At 33.2% G+C, this 12903-nt stretch overlaps 1 protein-coding gene across 3 annotated transcripts; it reads left to right on the top strand.

Moving 5' to 3' along the window:
* The first annotated feature begins 817 nt into the window (after positions 1-817).
* LOC110413907 (LOW protein: PPR containing protein) lies at positions 818-3861 on the top strand. Of its 3 annotated transcripts, none has more exons than XR_002444963.2 (4): positions 818-1237; positions 1318-2413; positions 2813-3055; positions 3302-3861. XR_002444963.2 is itself a non-coding variant. In XM_021424932.2 (3 exons), the coding sequence occupies exons 1-3, from the start codon at positions 896-898 to the stop codon at positions 2851-2853; spliced, it is 1479 nt and encodes a 492-aa protein (XP_021280607.2). In that variant the 5' UTR covers positions 818-895; the 3' UTR covers positions 2854-3254. The 3 variants fall into 3 exon arrangements, 1 of the variants encoding a protein (XP_021280607.2); XR_002444962.2 differs by having other exon boundaries at positions 2813-3051; XM_021424932.2 differs by lacking the exon at positions 3302-3861 and having other exon boundaries at positions 2813-3254.
* Positions 3862-12903: the final 9042 nt, after the last annotated feature.

Here is a 12903-nt window from a genome sequence, read left to right on the forward strand (position 1 = left end):
CCATTTTTCTTTGTAAGGCTACTAATGTAATACCGTGTTAGGGATAAACCTAATTTGCGTCGTTGTATCTTAATTGTATCGTGTAAGTAAAGAATTAACACTTATATGAATAAATATAAACACAAAATATATGTGCTTATATATTTATTACATGTGTTATACGGCATGAGATGAATAATATATTTATTAAATAAATTAAATTAAATTTTGTATAATACATCAAACTTATTTAAATTGATTAACCTATTTAATAAGTGTCATAAATCAGTTAAATGAATCATATATACGAATTGTACTCTATAATATGATTAATTAAATAAATTAGACTCGTTATATGAGGATTAAGCAAGTATAAATGTTTAAAACACAAAATGATTGTGTTTTAAATATATCAATATGTTTAAGATACAAAATATAATAATTTTAAAACCAAACTTATTTAATTACGTATCATATTAATAAATCATGCCTAAAATTATCAACTCCCATTTAAGATGCCCACCGTCCCAACTTTTTAATAAATCTAGTAGTATTTGTTGAAATAGCATACAAACCTTTGTGGTACAATAATTTAGGTTTTAGGTTTGTTGTGGTTATTAATACTTAAACCTCTTTTATGGTGGGTGGCCTAAGCCTAAATTACTTTATAAACACAGGTATTATTTATTTTCCAAATAATTAATTTGTATTAAAAATTAAGTAAAATTTCTTTGAAATGATGGGCTTTGGCCCCAGGGCTCTGATGATCTTTTTGAAGAGTACTGTCATCCAAGCCCATGGATCAAGCCCGGTTTTCATGGAACGGATCATCATTCCTTTGGATCAATCTGTAATAACTGATCTTGGTTATTGTTATCCAATCCCGCCAATTCTAGTCTTCGGGCTCCTGGGCGTAATGCAGCAAAATCCCTTTACACCCGCTAGCTTGCGCTGGTCACTCTCCGTCTTCCCATCGTCCACCACCCGTTCGACAAAACTCCGCTCAGAACCCGTCCACTCTTCAACCCCACAAATTTTCACCGTCGTTTCATCAAAACGGAGCTCCGAACGCTACCTGACGGGGCCCCAGAGAGATCCCAAGAATGCATTGTCTCGGATTATAAGGAGAGAGGCCGCCGTTGAAGGCATTGGGAGGAAAGCAAAGTCCAAGAAGCAGCGTAACAGGCTTTGGCCTAAGGCTGTTCTGGAGGCTCTGGATGAAGCTATAAAGGAGAATTCTTGGGAGTCTGCTCTTGAGGTTTGTGGGTCTTTCTCTCTTCTTTTTTGTAATCTTGTTCGATAAGAACGATAAGAAAATTTTATTTTGCCTGTTGATAGATATTTGGACTTCTTCGTAAGCAACATTGGTACGAGCCTAGATGCCAAACTTACACAAAACTGATAATGATGCTAGGTAAATGCAAGCAATCTGAACAAGCCAGTTTGCTGTTCGAAACAATGCTTTCGGAAGGGCTTAAACCTACCATTGATGTCTACACTGCACTCGTAAATGCATATGGAAAAAGTGGCCTCGTTGATGAGGCTTTTACTATTGTTGAAGATATGAAATCAGTCTCTGACTGCAAACCTGATGTATATACTTACTCTGTACTTATTAACTCTTGTATGAAACTTAAGCGTTTTGATCTGATAAGGAGAATTCTTGCTGAGATGTCTTATTTGGGAATTGAGTGTAGCACTGTTACATATAATACTATCATTGATGGATATGGTCAGGCTGAAATGTTTGAAGAAATGGAGAACTCGTTGACTGATATGATTGAAAGTGGTGATTCCCCACCGGATATTTTCACGTTCAATTCTATTGTTGGGGCTTATGGGAACAGTAGGCAGATTGAGAAGATGGAGAAGTGGTATGATGAATTTCAGCTTATGGGAATAAGACCAGACATCAAGACTTTCAACATCCTTATCAAATCTTTTGGGAAAGCAGGCATGTATGAGAAGATGGGATCTGTCATGAAGTTCATGGGGAAAAGATTTTTCTCCCCAACGGTTGTTACTTATAACAGTGTTATTGACATATTAGGGAAAGCTGGAAGGGTTGAAAAGATGGAAGAATATTTTAAGGAAATGAAGCATAAAGGAATGAAGCCAAATGCTATCACCTATTGCTCTCTTGTTAGTGCTTACATTAAAGCTGGGTCAATTAAGAAGGTTGATTTAATTTTGAGGCAGGTGGAGAATTCTGATGTAATACTAGATACCCCTTTTTTTAACTGCATCATCAGTGCCTATGGTCAGGCTGGTGATCTGAAAAGGATGGGTGACTTGTTTTTGCTGATGGAAGAGAAAAAATGCATGCCTGACAACATCACTTTTGCAACCATGATTCATGCCTACAACACTCATGGCATGATTGAAGCTGCTCAAAATTTAGAAAATAAGTTGATTAGCACCAACAAAAATTCAGGTATGAGCATTAATTGGCTCCAACACTTTGTTCTATACCATCATATTGGACTCGAAACCTCTTTATAACATTCAAAGTCATGAAAGCCACTTTTCCAATCTCCATGGTTCTCACTTGGATTTAATATGGTCTGTTTTGTTTAATATTTCTTAGATATTGAACTCAAAAATCATATAACTACAAGCTCTTTTCCTGATGTCTATGTCCAATAAAAGGACCCCATTGTCAAGCAAATGGTGCAAATTCATATTTGACTCCTGACTGCCATTTTCTGATAATTGTGATTGAGTTAGAAGATTAAAATTTGTTCAAGTTGCTTCAAATGTTCAATGTGACAGAATTTGTATTCTGCAAGACCTACTTTCTTATATAATTACCGATTTCTTAAACTTTTGGCAGTTCTGGTGAAGGAGATGATAAGGAATCATGTGAGAATGTAAATGCGATGGTAAATAAGGATGCAACGTTGAAGGTTGATGGGAACGGTAAAGATGATTGTGGACAATGTCATGGGATATCTCCTGGTGGAAGTCTGATCCAAGAAACTGCCTTTTCAATGATGGCACTGGAAACTTAACTGAAGACAAAACTTCCTTGCAAAACATGGGATGTTGCTGGAAAATTTTTGTACTCCTCAAGTAGGTATATAGGTTTGAGACATATCTATTAGATTATAGATAAGGAAATCAATAGATTAACATAATTATGAAACGGACATGTATTGATTATACAAACTCATTCGTAGAGTTTAAAAATTTTACCGTTAATGTATACAATAATAATCCTTGGTTGCAAGGATGAGAAGGAAGACCTATTAAGCAAGCTGATGTGCATGGTGCTAAGTGCTAATTGTGTCCTTTTTCGCTTTGTATTTCCTTTTATTGTTAGGTAAAAGTTCCTGATTGATGGAGTAGTGATCCCCTCAAGGAAATCTGTCATTGTGCACGTTTTGGGGAGGTCTGAAGCTGGTGTTGGAGGGACAGGAGCTTGGTGTTGTGTTTTGCAAAAGGTTTGTTGTTTGTGTTGAGCTCTATACACTCTATAATGCAGTTACTCACCCGCACGGATTAGTCCAGATGGTAAAGGAAGGAGTTCATTTCTTTATCATTGAGGTTTGATCTTTACGGAGAGTGCTCCGAGAATAAAATCTTGAATACACTAGATCTTGGATTAACAGTGGTGGACTCACCATCTTTGGAGATGGAGTCAACTTTAGATTTCGGATTTGCCTTGGTCGTGTGGGGTTGCGGCCTTGGTGCGGGCGGGCTGGTCGGTCCAGTCTTTTTCATTCTTCGGTACAAAATTGGAAAGGTGGCTCAGGAATAATAGATTGGGGGAATCATTCCATCTTGTGTAAATCTTATCCTCAATCTTGAGTTGCTGAAGTGTTTATTCTAATTTTTCTTTTTTGAGTTCTATTTAATCGCATAAAAGATTACTTTATTATCTACGTGCAGTTGTTTTGCTCTTGCAATTAAATTTTATTTCGGTGATATTTTTATATTTTGGTTTAAAATAAAGAAAGATAAACATTTAATTCAAGGACAGAAAGAGTACACAGAAAAGAAATGGTATGATTTCATCGACTAGAAATATAAAAAAATGGGAAACTTTCTGTTTTTGCAAAGTGTGAAAGGAATTAGACAGGCAGAACAAAGATGGAAAAATGGGAAAGTTCCAAACCAACATCATGAGGTGATGAAAAGTTCTCCAAGTCCAAGCTTGCAGATTTTCCTACCAGAAAGCACACAAATGAGGGTTGACAGCCATATCCAAACCCCAATTGAGAGACTTCTAATGGAGCCATCCATCAAGGAGACTATAACCCTCACCAAACCCTTCAGAGACCTGTTACACACATGGTAGCAATCATTTCTAAAAACCCTTTTTATGTTTTTTTCAAAGACAGAGCACTAGGGAACATCATTACATCTCTGAAAACAGTAAACTTTGACAATATTTGTCCTTTCAAACTGATCCAATGGTTTTGGACAAGATGACTAGGAAACTGGAGGTCAAGTCTGATCTGATTTTTGGGGGACGTGGCGGGGGCTTGGTGTTTGGTAAAGTGCCACAAATCAATATGCCAGGCATTGCTCTTGGGAGACTCCAATCTTTTTGAATGAGTTTTGAGGTTGAAATTGAAAGCGATTTCCCCATTTGTGGTTTCAACGTTGCGGCCGGTGAGTCGAACCCGAACTGCAAGGCAAAGAAGCAAACGCATGAAACACGAACATACACAGTTATTTCGGCAAAAAACATCAGTTACGTTATGTTTCTCTAAAGTCACTTGATTAGACAAAGAAATGTCAGTAGGGATTCATGATTTGATGTCATGTCGCCTTGACGAGACGCTTTTTAGTTTATGATATGTACAAAACGTTGCGGTCATGATCTCGACCTCGGATTAATCTTTTTCATGTCTGTTAGGAAGGAGAAAGAAATGAATAAAATTTGTTTTTTTGGTTTTTAATATGACTTAAATTGAGTTTTCAAGTCATATTTTTTTATTTATATATTCAAGTACGTACATATTACGTAAAATGTTTTGTAGAAATGAATAGAATATTATTATTTATTATTGAGTAAAAAAAAATCTCAAAAAGTATATAGACGTAAGTGTTGTACATTCTATTAAGTTAATTTTTTTTTTTAAAAAATCATAATTATGTGATAAAATGATATTAGAGATTACTTAATTCTTAATTAATATGAAATTTTTATTAGAGATATTATAATTTAGATAGACCCGACCCTAAGTAGTTTCTTCCTTTTTATAAATTCAAGTTGAAAATGCAAGCTCATAACATATACACATACTTTAATTTGTGAGAAATAATTCAAATAATACTTTCAACTTAAGATAAAATCATATAAGGGTAAGTAACATGCTTACCCAAAAGTCATACGATATATATGGAAAATCAGGAACAAATAATGAAAAACATGAAAATTTTCTGTTCCTATTGTCTTTATTTACCCCAAGACTTCTATTATTCTGTCAAACAAGTTGAAGCATGATATCCGTTTTTCATATATTTTCAAGGACATAAACCAAATTCTCCTACATACACAATGAAAAACATGAAAACAACTGCTGCATAAGAAATCAAAAGATAGACTTTTGATTTAGTGAATGGAGATAAAAGTATTTTGTCAATAAATTTCATTGACTACGTGTTATTGTATTTTCATTTATCAAGTTTATGTTTAATTCGATATATAAATTTAGTATTTTCACGTGAGATTACGTCTTGTGGATATCGACAATATTATCTAAGCAGCATCATAGAACTTAAAATTAAGAACAAATAAGAAAAATCATTTAATTCTTATATATATATATATATATATATATATATATATATATTCTTCTTTTATTGCCACCATTGCCACTACATATTGCATAAAACGTTGCGGAGAATGCAATTTTTGTCAATCTTTCTAGAATCCAACTTTGAAGGCAACTTGGAAAAGTTGTTCTTCTCCTATATCCCTCTTTAGTTTCCATCTTTTTGTCAAAGCACCAAATTATGCCTGGTTGAACTTGGTATCTAGCTAGCTAGCTTTTCTTTCTGGGTGGATTTCAACAGTAAACAATTTGTAAGTGCATTTCTTCCATTGGTACATATTCCAAGGATATATATAGGACCAATAAAAAAATGGCTTCTTGTTGAAAAATGCAGGTGCGAAATTCTTTCCTGTTCATGGAATAGAAATGACATATTCGTGATTTGATACTGATTGGATGATAGATTTTGAATCTTTCCTGTCATGGAAAATTAGGTACAACTCGTTATCGTGTCTCTTATTATATACAAGCTTAAGTGGTTTGTCTTAACAGAGACGGTAATGTATATTAATAATATTTATCAGAGTGACTGTTTCAATGTTGCTACTTGATAGCATGACCGGTTTCTGATCGATTTATGATATTCCTGATAGTTTAAACTAGGTATGCCCCAAAAGGTGAAAACGCCAAGGAATATGACGTCTCCCTCTTTGCTTTCAAGGCTCCACCGACCAGGAAAGTTGGCCATGTTATCTTGAAGAACATGGGATGGGTGTGTATGTGTGTGGGGGGTGAAAACCTTGAAAATTAAGGGAAACCGACTTCACAGAAAATGTAGCCATTTGGCAACTTAAAATAATTCCCCCCGCAATCCATTTTCGTGGCCACTTTCAAAAGGAGACCTTGTCTTCAATATTCTTTGTATAGGCTGGTGGTAACATTCTTTAGAGTAATTCCTAAGTTTGTAGCCAATGTGTGAACACTGGAACAACTACGCCAAGTGCGTATAAAGTCAATGGAGGGGGAGATAACGTAAGAAGCAAAGGACCATTCATCCACTAATCCATGGCAAGTAGTTTTCCCCATCAAGATATGTATTAAGATGGAGGAATTTCTTCCCCATCCACAAGCAAAATGATTGATCATGGCGACCCTGATCACCCCCAATTTGATAAAATTTGAACATCAATCTCGTGAATAAATTCCAATTGTTCCACTTGCGCAAATTATAATATACGAACGTAAACGACTAAATTCCTTTTGTGGTGTTACGATTCCTACCCCTCCGCTCCCAAACAAGGGGGATTCACTGTTTTTTTCCTAGACAAATTCCCCTTGCCGGCCTAAGGCCATTCACTACTTTTCTAGGGTTTTTGGGTTGGCTCACTTTCTTTTTTGACCTTTCCCCTTCAATTTTCACCGTCAAAGAGTTGGTATGATGAACCCTAAATGCCTATATATATAAATATAGTATATATTCTTTGTGAATAATAAGATTTCTCTATTAAATTTATCCTTTCAAAGTGAGGTGTGGCATGTGTATGCATGATGCATGCACCTTGAAAACTCGATAAAAACAGAAAAGGAGTTCTTTTTTAAAATAAGTCCCAGGCATAAGGGTTTCTGACAATATATTTTTTTATAATTTTAATTATTTTTAGTTAAAAGAATTAACATTTGGATAAAATTATCCTTAATGAAACCGACTTATTTATTTAGCTCCGTGTTTTAATCCAAACCTATTAACAGGTCAAATATGTTTAGATCTGCATTTCAAAACAACTCATATTTTTTGAGCTTTTCTCGTCATACTATTCATCTCTATAGTATTCCTTTCTAGAAAGAAAAACGTTAAAGCATTTTAAGAATTTTGAAGTAGTTTTTGATATACGAAGAAAACCTTTGAGCATTTTGAGTATTTTTAAATATTTTGGAATGATTTTTGATGTATAAAGAAAAACTTTTCAACATTTTGAGCATTCTTTGTCAAGTAGGCATATTCGTTAATTATGTTGTAAAATGGAATATAATGTATCATTTGAAGTTGTTGATCTTGTTAAATGAAATTCAGTACTTTTTGGTGATATTTAGGCATTACGTGACTAATTTTTAAGTATTGCGTGACTTACTTTGTACATTACGTGACTTATTTTAAGCATTACGTGACTTATTTTTAGATATTGAGTAACTAATTGGTAGGCATTGCGTGACTTGTTAGCAAGCCATTGCGTGACTTAGACATTGCTTAAAAATCAATCACATAATGTCTAAAAATCAATCCCGCAATGCTTATAACCAATTACGTAATGTCTAAAAATTAGTCATGCAGTAATTAAGTCACACAATACTTAAAATCCAATCTAATCAATTTCAACTCCTCAACTTTGGAGTTCTATGGTTTTATGAATAAACCAATAAACTTAAGAACCTAAAACACATATATTTTTTTTTGCTAAACCATGAAATTGTGCATTTCCTAAAAGATAAGTTACAAAACTCCATAATCTTCTAAAGTAAGACAAAATATATCTCTATTGGGAAAGCTTTGCTCACTTGTCTTATGCAAAAACAAAATATACTCCATTTGCAAAATATTTCCTAAATAATTTCAACTCAAAATCTCAAACAAACATTTTTAATAAACATTTCAATCCTAAACACAACAAAATCGTGAACTACCATAAAACCCGTCAACCATGCTTTAACTGTCCCTTCTCCCTGAGCCGTTGAAACCATTACTAAAAAGTATCCAGTTACCACATTCATCATGCTGCTTCTGAGCTCTTGAAAACATCACTAGAAAGTATCTAGTTACCACATTCATCATGCTGCCTGCAATCACCATAAAAGAGCAAAATCGCTATTTATCACCTTTGAAAACCCCAAGATCTACCATCCAAAAAATAAAAAAATAAAAAAAAATAAGAAAGAACTTGATGTCATCTCTGCTCTTTGGATAGCGAGATAGACCGTATTTGACCAGAGAAAGAAATCTACATTTAATTTTGAAATTTTTATTTGAATGACGGGATAGAGAAAACTGAAATCATTTTATTTGTCTAAAATTGTTTAAAGGGTATTGTTATCAAGTCATACTAAAAATTGATTAAAAATAGTTAAAATTATATAAAAAAGATATTTTTGAATTGGGCTCATGAGGAAGATTATTTCTCACTATTTCCTCAACAGAAAAAATATCATCATGTATGTGTATATATATAATATTAATTTAATATTTAAAAAATGATTTAAAATTTCATGCACATATGAATAAGAGATGTGAATATATAATAACAAAATAAAAAGAGTTCGTAGTCATTATCATGTAATTTATTAAATGTATAAAATGGAATATTACAGATTGTGCATGGGTGATTTTTTTTTTTTTAATAATTAAACTTTTATAAGTAGTGGGGTTTATGATGAGTATAGTTGAAAATCAATACAAATAACCCTTTTGGAAAATTACATAAATTTGGACTGCCTAAACCCAAATTTAATATATATATCCCAAGAGCTAGGACAGACACTTTGCATGGCACAATTGGTCCATTTGGACGTAATTTTCTAAGCTAATTTGATAGATATGAGAAATTATGATTGGCTTCCCCAAATCGTGGATAACAACTTTCATTCCAATTTCTTGTACGAATGACTTGTTTTTGGGGGGAAGGGGGGAGTTAAAAACGTCGACGTTGTTGTTAAAGAACAAAAGCCTGTGTCTTGCGCAATCAAATCTGTTGGATATGCTTTCAATCAGGACAGAAACCCCTAACTTTCCGATGGATTCATGTCTCTTTTTTAACCTTTGTCGCAACATGTTTGGAGTTTCGGAGTCCCCTTGGTTGTTTTCTTGCTTGTCTGATCTCCTGCTATGTTTGTATGCAAATTTTTGGTGGGGTATATCAATTAGTCGTACGGCTCTCCATAGTGTTTCAGGCTAATCAAGAACTCGTGGCGATGATGAGAATGATCAAGAAAACTCAACTCATCGCCATGTAACCATTTTACAAGCATGAAATCACAACCCAACAATCTGAAAAACGACAGTACGAAGGAGTTTAAAACAAATTCTAACAAATTATTAGGAATATATAATTATAATTATACCGTTAACAATTACTATTTCTTAAAAAAACAAATATTAAAAAAATTCTAATATAATCAATTTTGTTAAGAAAAATTTGTTAAAAGCAGAATAATTTTATCACCGGTTTCCGATTAAATTTATTTTTAATTTTTATATATACGTTTCAACAAAATTGATTTCGTTAGTAATTTGTCGAAAATGCATTTTATGTCAAATCATATCAAATGACAATTAAACTTTTAGACAAAATTTCCACAAGTACACTTTTAAAGAAAAAAGTAATTTTTTTTTTAAAAAAAAAATTGAGATAACAAGACTACTCTTCAAGAGGTCCCAAAAAGGCAAAAGCTTAAAAAGTGATATTACAAGATAATCTGTGTTATATCAAGGGAGAGAGCTGGGCATAAAGTTCATTTGGTTTTCTTGGCAGAAACAAATTAGCAAAGATGGGCTTCTTATATCATTAAGGTTTGGTAAGATGTCATGTTAGGGGCATCAAATGAATGATTTTCCTTCTAATATATATCATTTGCACCTTAAAATTATCACAAGGGTACCTACTACTATTTCTTCGTGGAAACAGCTGCTTCTCTCTCTCTCTGTGTCGTCTTAGCTAAGGCTCCTAGATCAAATGATGATAAATCAGGCTGTCCGTGTCAATGTCTTTTGTTTCCTGCTGCATCCATGAGATCTGTATGTGTAAACAAAACATGATCTCCAAATTCAGGCATTTTCCCATAAATAACACCAATAACACACGAAAATATTTTGTATGCTGGCCCAAATTATAGCCCCCACTTGGATTATAAATAACCATTATTCAGAGTGTCATGTGGCTTCTTATCTTATGAAATCTTTTTGCTGATCTATCATTATAATTAACTTTGTCTTAAAGTGGGGGAGTACGACCCCCTCCAATTATACAATCTCCTTGTTCATTAGGAGCAACTTCCTAACTTGAAATTACGTTCTAATTACTTGTGTTAATGGTATAGTAAATATTCTTTTCATTCCTACTATTTGTTCATATATATAATTAATTAGCACACAATTAATTTTCGTACTTATTTATATTCGATCGAACCTATACGTTTATAACCAGCCCGATTTATATATCATTGCTCGATTGTCGGTTTTTTTACAGTTATTTTTTCTTTAGATTAGATCAACATGGGGGGTTTTTTGGGGAAGTAGGGTACTGCTAGTGGGGTTGGGAGTTTTATGAAGAATGAATTGGGGAGTCGCTTTACTAGTTTGAGCTGAAACGAAAAGGGGTTCTTTCTGATTGTTCACACTGTTAGAGTGGACTCGTTCTGACTAGATCAAAGCTCCGTGTTCATGCACGATTGCCTTATGGCCATGATGCTTATGGCGATTTTCCAATTCTTCACACATTTCTTTTATTTCTTTTTTTTTTAGTAAATTTTGGTTTTTCTTTCTTTGTTTAAACCAATGAGCTGGACCAGCACATGTGAATGTGGATAAGCACATAAAAATAGCCACCCATTTACTCTATGAATGCATTCTTGATTTATCTTACCCCAAGACAAAAAATCAATAAAAGAAAAAAAAATACCCACACATTAATCTAATTGTTCTTCATTTTTGTTTCTCCTTTTTCTCAAGGCAATTGATGAAGAACAGAGGGTTAATTAAGCTGCAAGCACGCATAATTGTTGAATTTGATGTATTCATAACAGGATTCAAACACTCCAAACAAAGAAAAACCCAACTTTTTTCAACAATATTCTATCAAAAATTTCATAAAAAAATTTTTTTATCAAAAATTTCATCGTACATGTTTTCCTCATTTCGTCATAATCGATCTTCTCTTGAAAATAAAAACTTTTATGGGAAAATTTTCCGACAAGAATCTATTTCTTTGAAAATAACTTGAATTGGTGAAAATCTTTGAAAATATAATATAAACAAAATACTAAACAAATAAAGAAGAGAAAGATGAAGCAGGCAATGCTGTCTTTAGATAAGCAACATTTCAAATCATGCCACATCAATTACCGATGGAGATTTCTATCTTTGACATATTCCCAGTTAGACCGGATTGAACCTGCCTCGGGGAAATATAGATTTTTTTGACCAAGATTCGTTAACTTTATATTAGAATGTAAAACCGCACACAGTTTAGCTAGCTAGGGTCTATGATTTTGCTCATGACTTACACAATTTGTCATAATAATTCTAAAAAAAAAAGTTTAAAATAAAAGGAATATGTACCATATAAAGAGGAAAACGATATACATGGTTGCCTGATTGCAAGAATAAGAATACCTACTTCCACAGCTATGATTAATTAAGTTATTGGGTTTTGGACTTTTTCCTTTTTTTGCAGTATGTGTACATATATAGACTCAATAATTTCCGAATTTGACTGCCCCACAATCGTACGTTTTATACAAATATAGTATTTACATATGAAAAGCTTTCGGTTCAATGTTTATTTAAATATAGTGGTAGCAATAAATAGTAAATGAAATATGCACATATTCACACGATTCCCTACTTAAATTAAAAGTTGAACTCGAATCCATTTTATTCAATACTTGTTATAAAAAGAGATATAAAATAAAAAAAAATTTACCCAATTTTGTTGAATTTGTTTAATACTATAAAAGTATATACGTCAACTCAAAATTGTTTCCAATATTAAAGGTGTTTGTTGGAATGTATCTGTAACACTCTTTCTTGTCTTGTAAAGAATTCTTTTAGCAATGTGAACAATATGTAAGATTATTTAATTATATATCAGAGTTCCATGTATCACATTTGTTTGATTTTAAAAAAAAAAACCGGATGCGCTTTTTTTTGTAACTTGATATATATATTTTATCGAGTATAATGCATTTTTTATTTTAATTATAAATAGAAAAACAATAAAAAATATTGTAATTATGATACAATGATTACAGACTGTAGCCAATCTGGAGTGAGGGGTGACAGCCCGCTACCTGATACCGCTCTACCTCCAGTTTGGTTGGGGTTGGGGGCATAAACTTTGACCGTTGACTTTGTCACGGCCAATTTCATCTCCGCCGTCACGTGCAGGGTCCTTTTTTTTGCTCCCTGCTGGATTCTTCTAATCGTCCAACG

Source organism: Theobroma umbraticum, unplaced genomic scaffold (genome assembly GCF_002168275.2).
Source record: "Theobroma umbraticum cultivar Fairchild unplaced genomic scaffold, ASM216827v3 scaffold_4.1, whole genome shotgun sequence".
Lineage (NCBI taxonomy): Eukaryota > Viridiplantae > Streptophyta > Magnoliopsida > Malvales > Malvaceae > Theobroma > Theobroma umbraticum.

Bases quoted from the DNA above. Each gene is read 5' to 3' on its own strand.
- LOC110413907 (XM_021424932.2), top strand. From the start codon at position 896: ATGCAGCAAAATCCCTTTACACCCGCTAGCTTGCGCTGGTCACTCTCC. The intron at 1,238-1,317 runs GTTTGTGGGTCT...GCCTGTTGATAG, and splicing joins CTTGGGAGTCTGCTCTTGAG to ATATTTGGACTTCTTCGTAA. The intron at 2,414-2,812 runs GTATGAGCATTA...AACTTTTGGCAG, and splicing joins TAGCACCAACAAAAATTCAG to TTCTGGTGAAGGAGATGATA.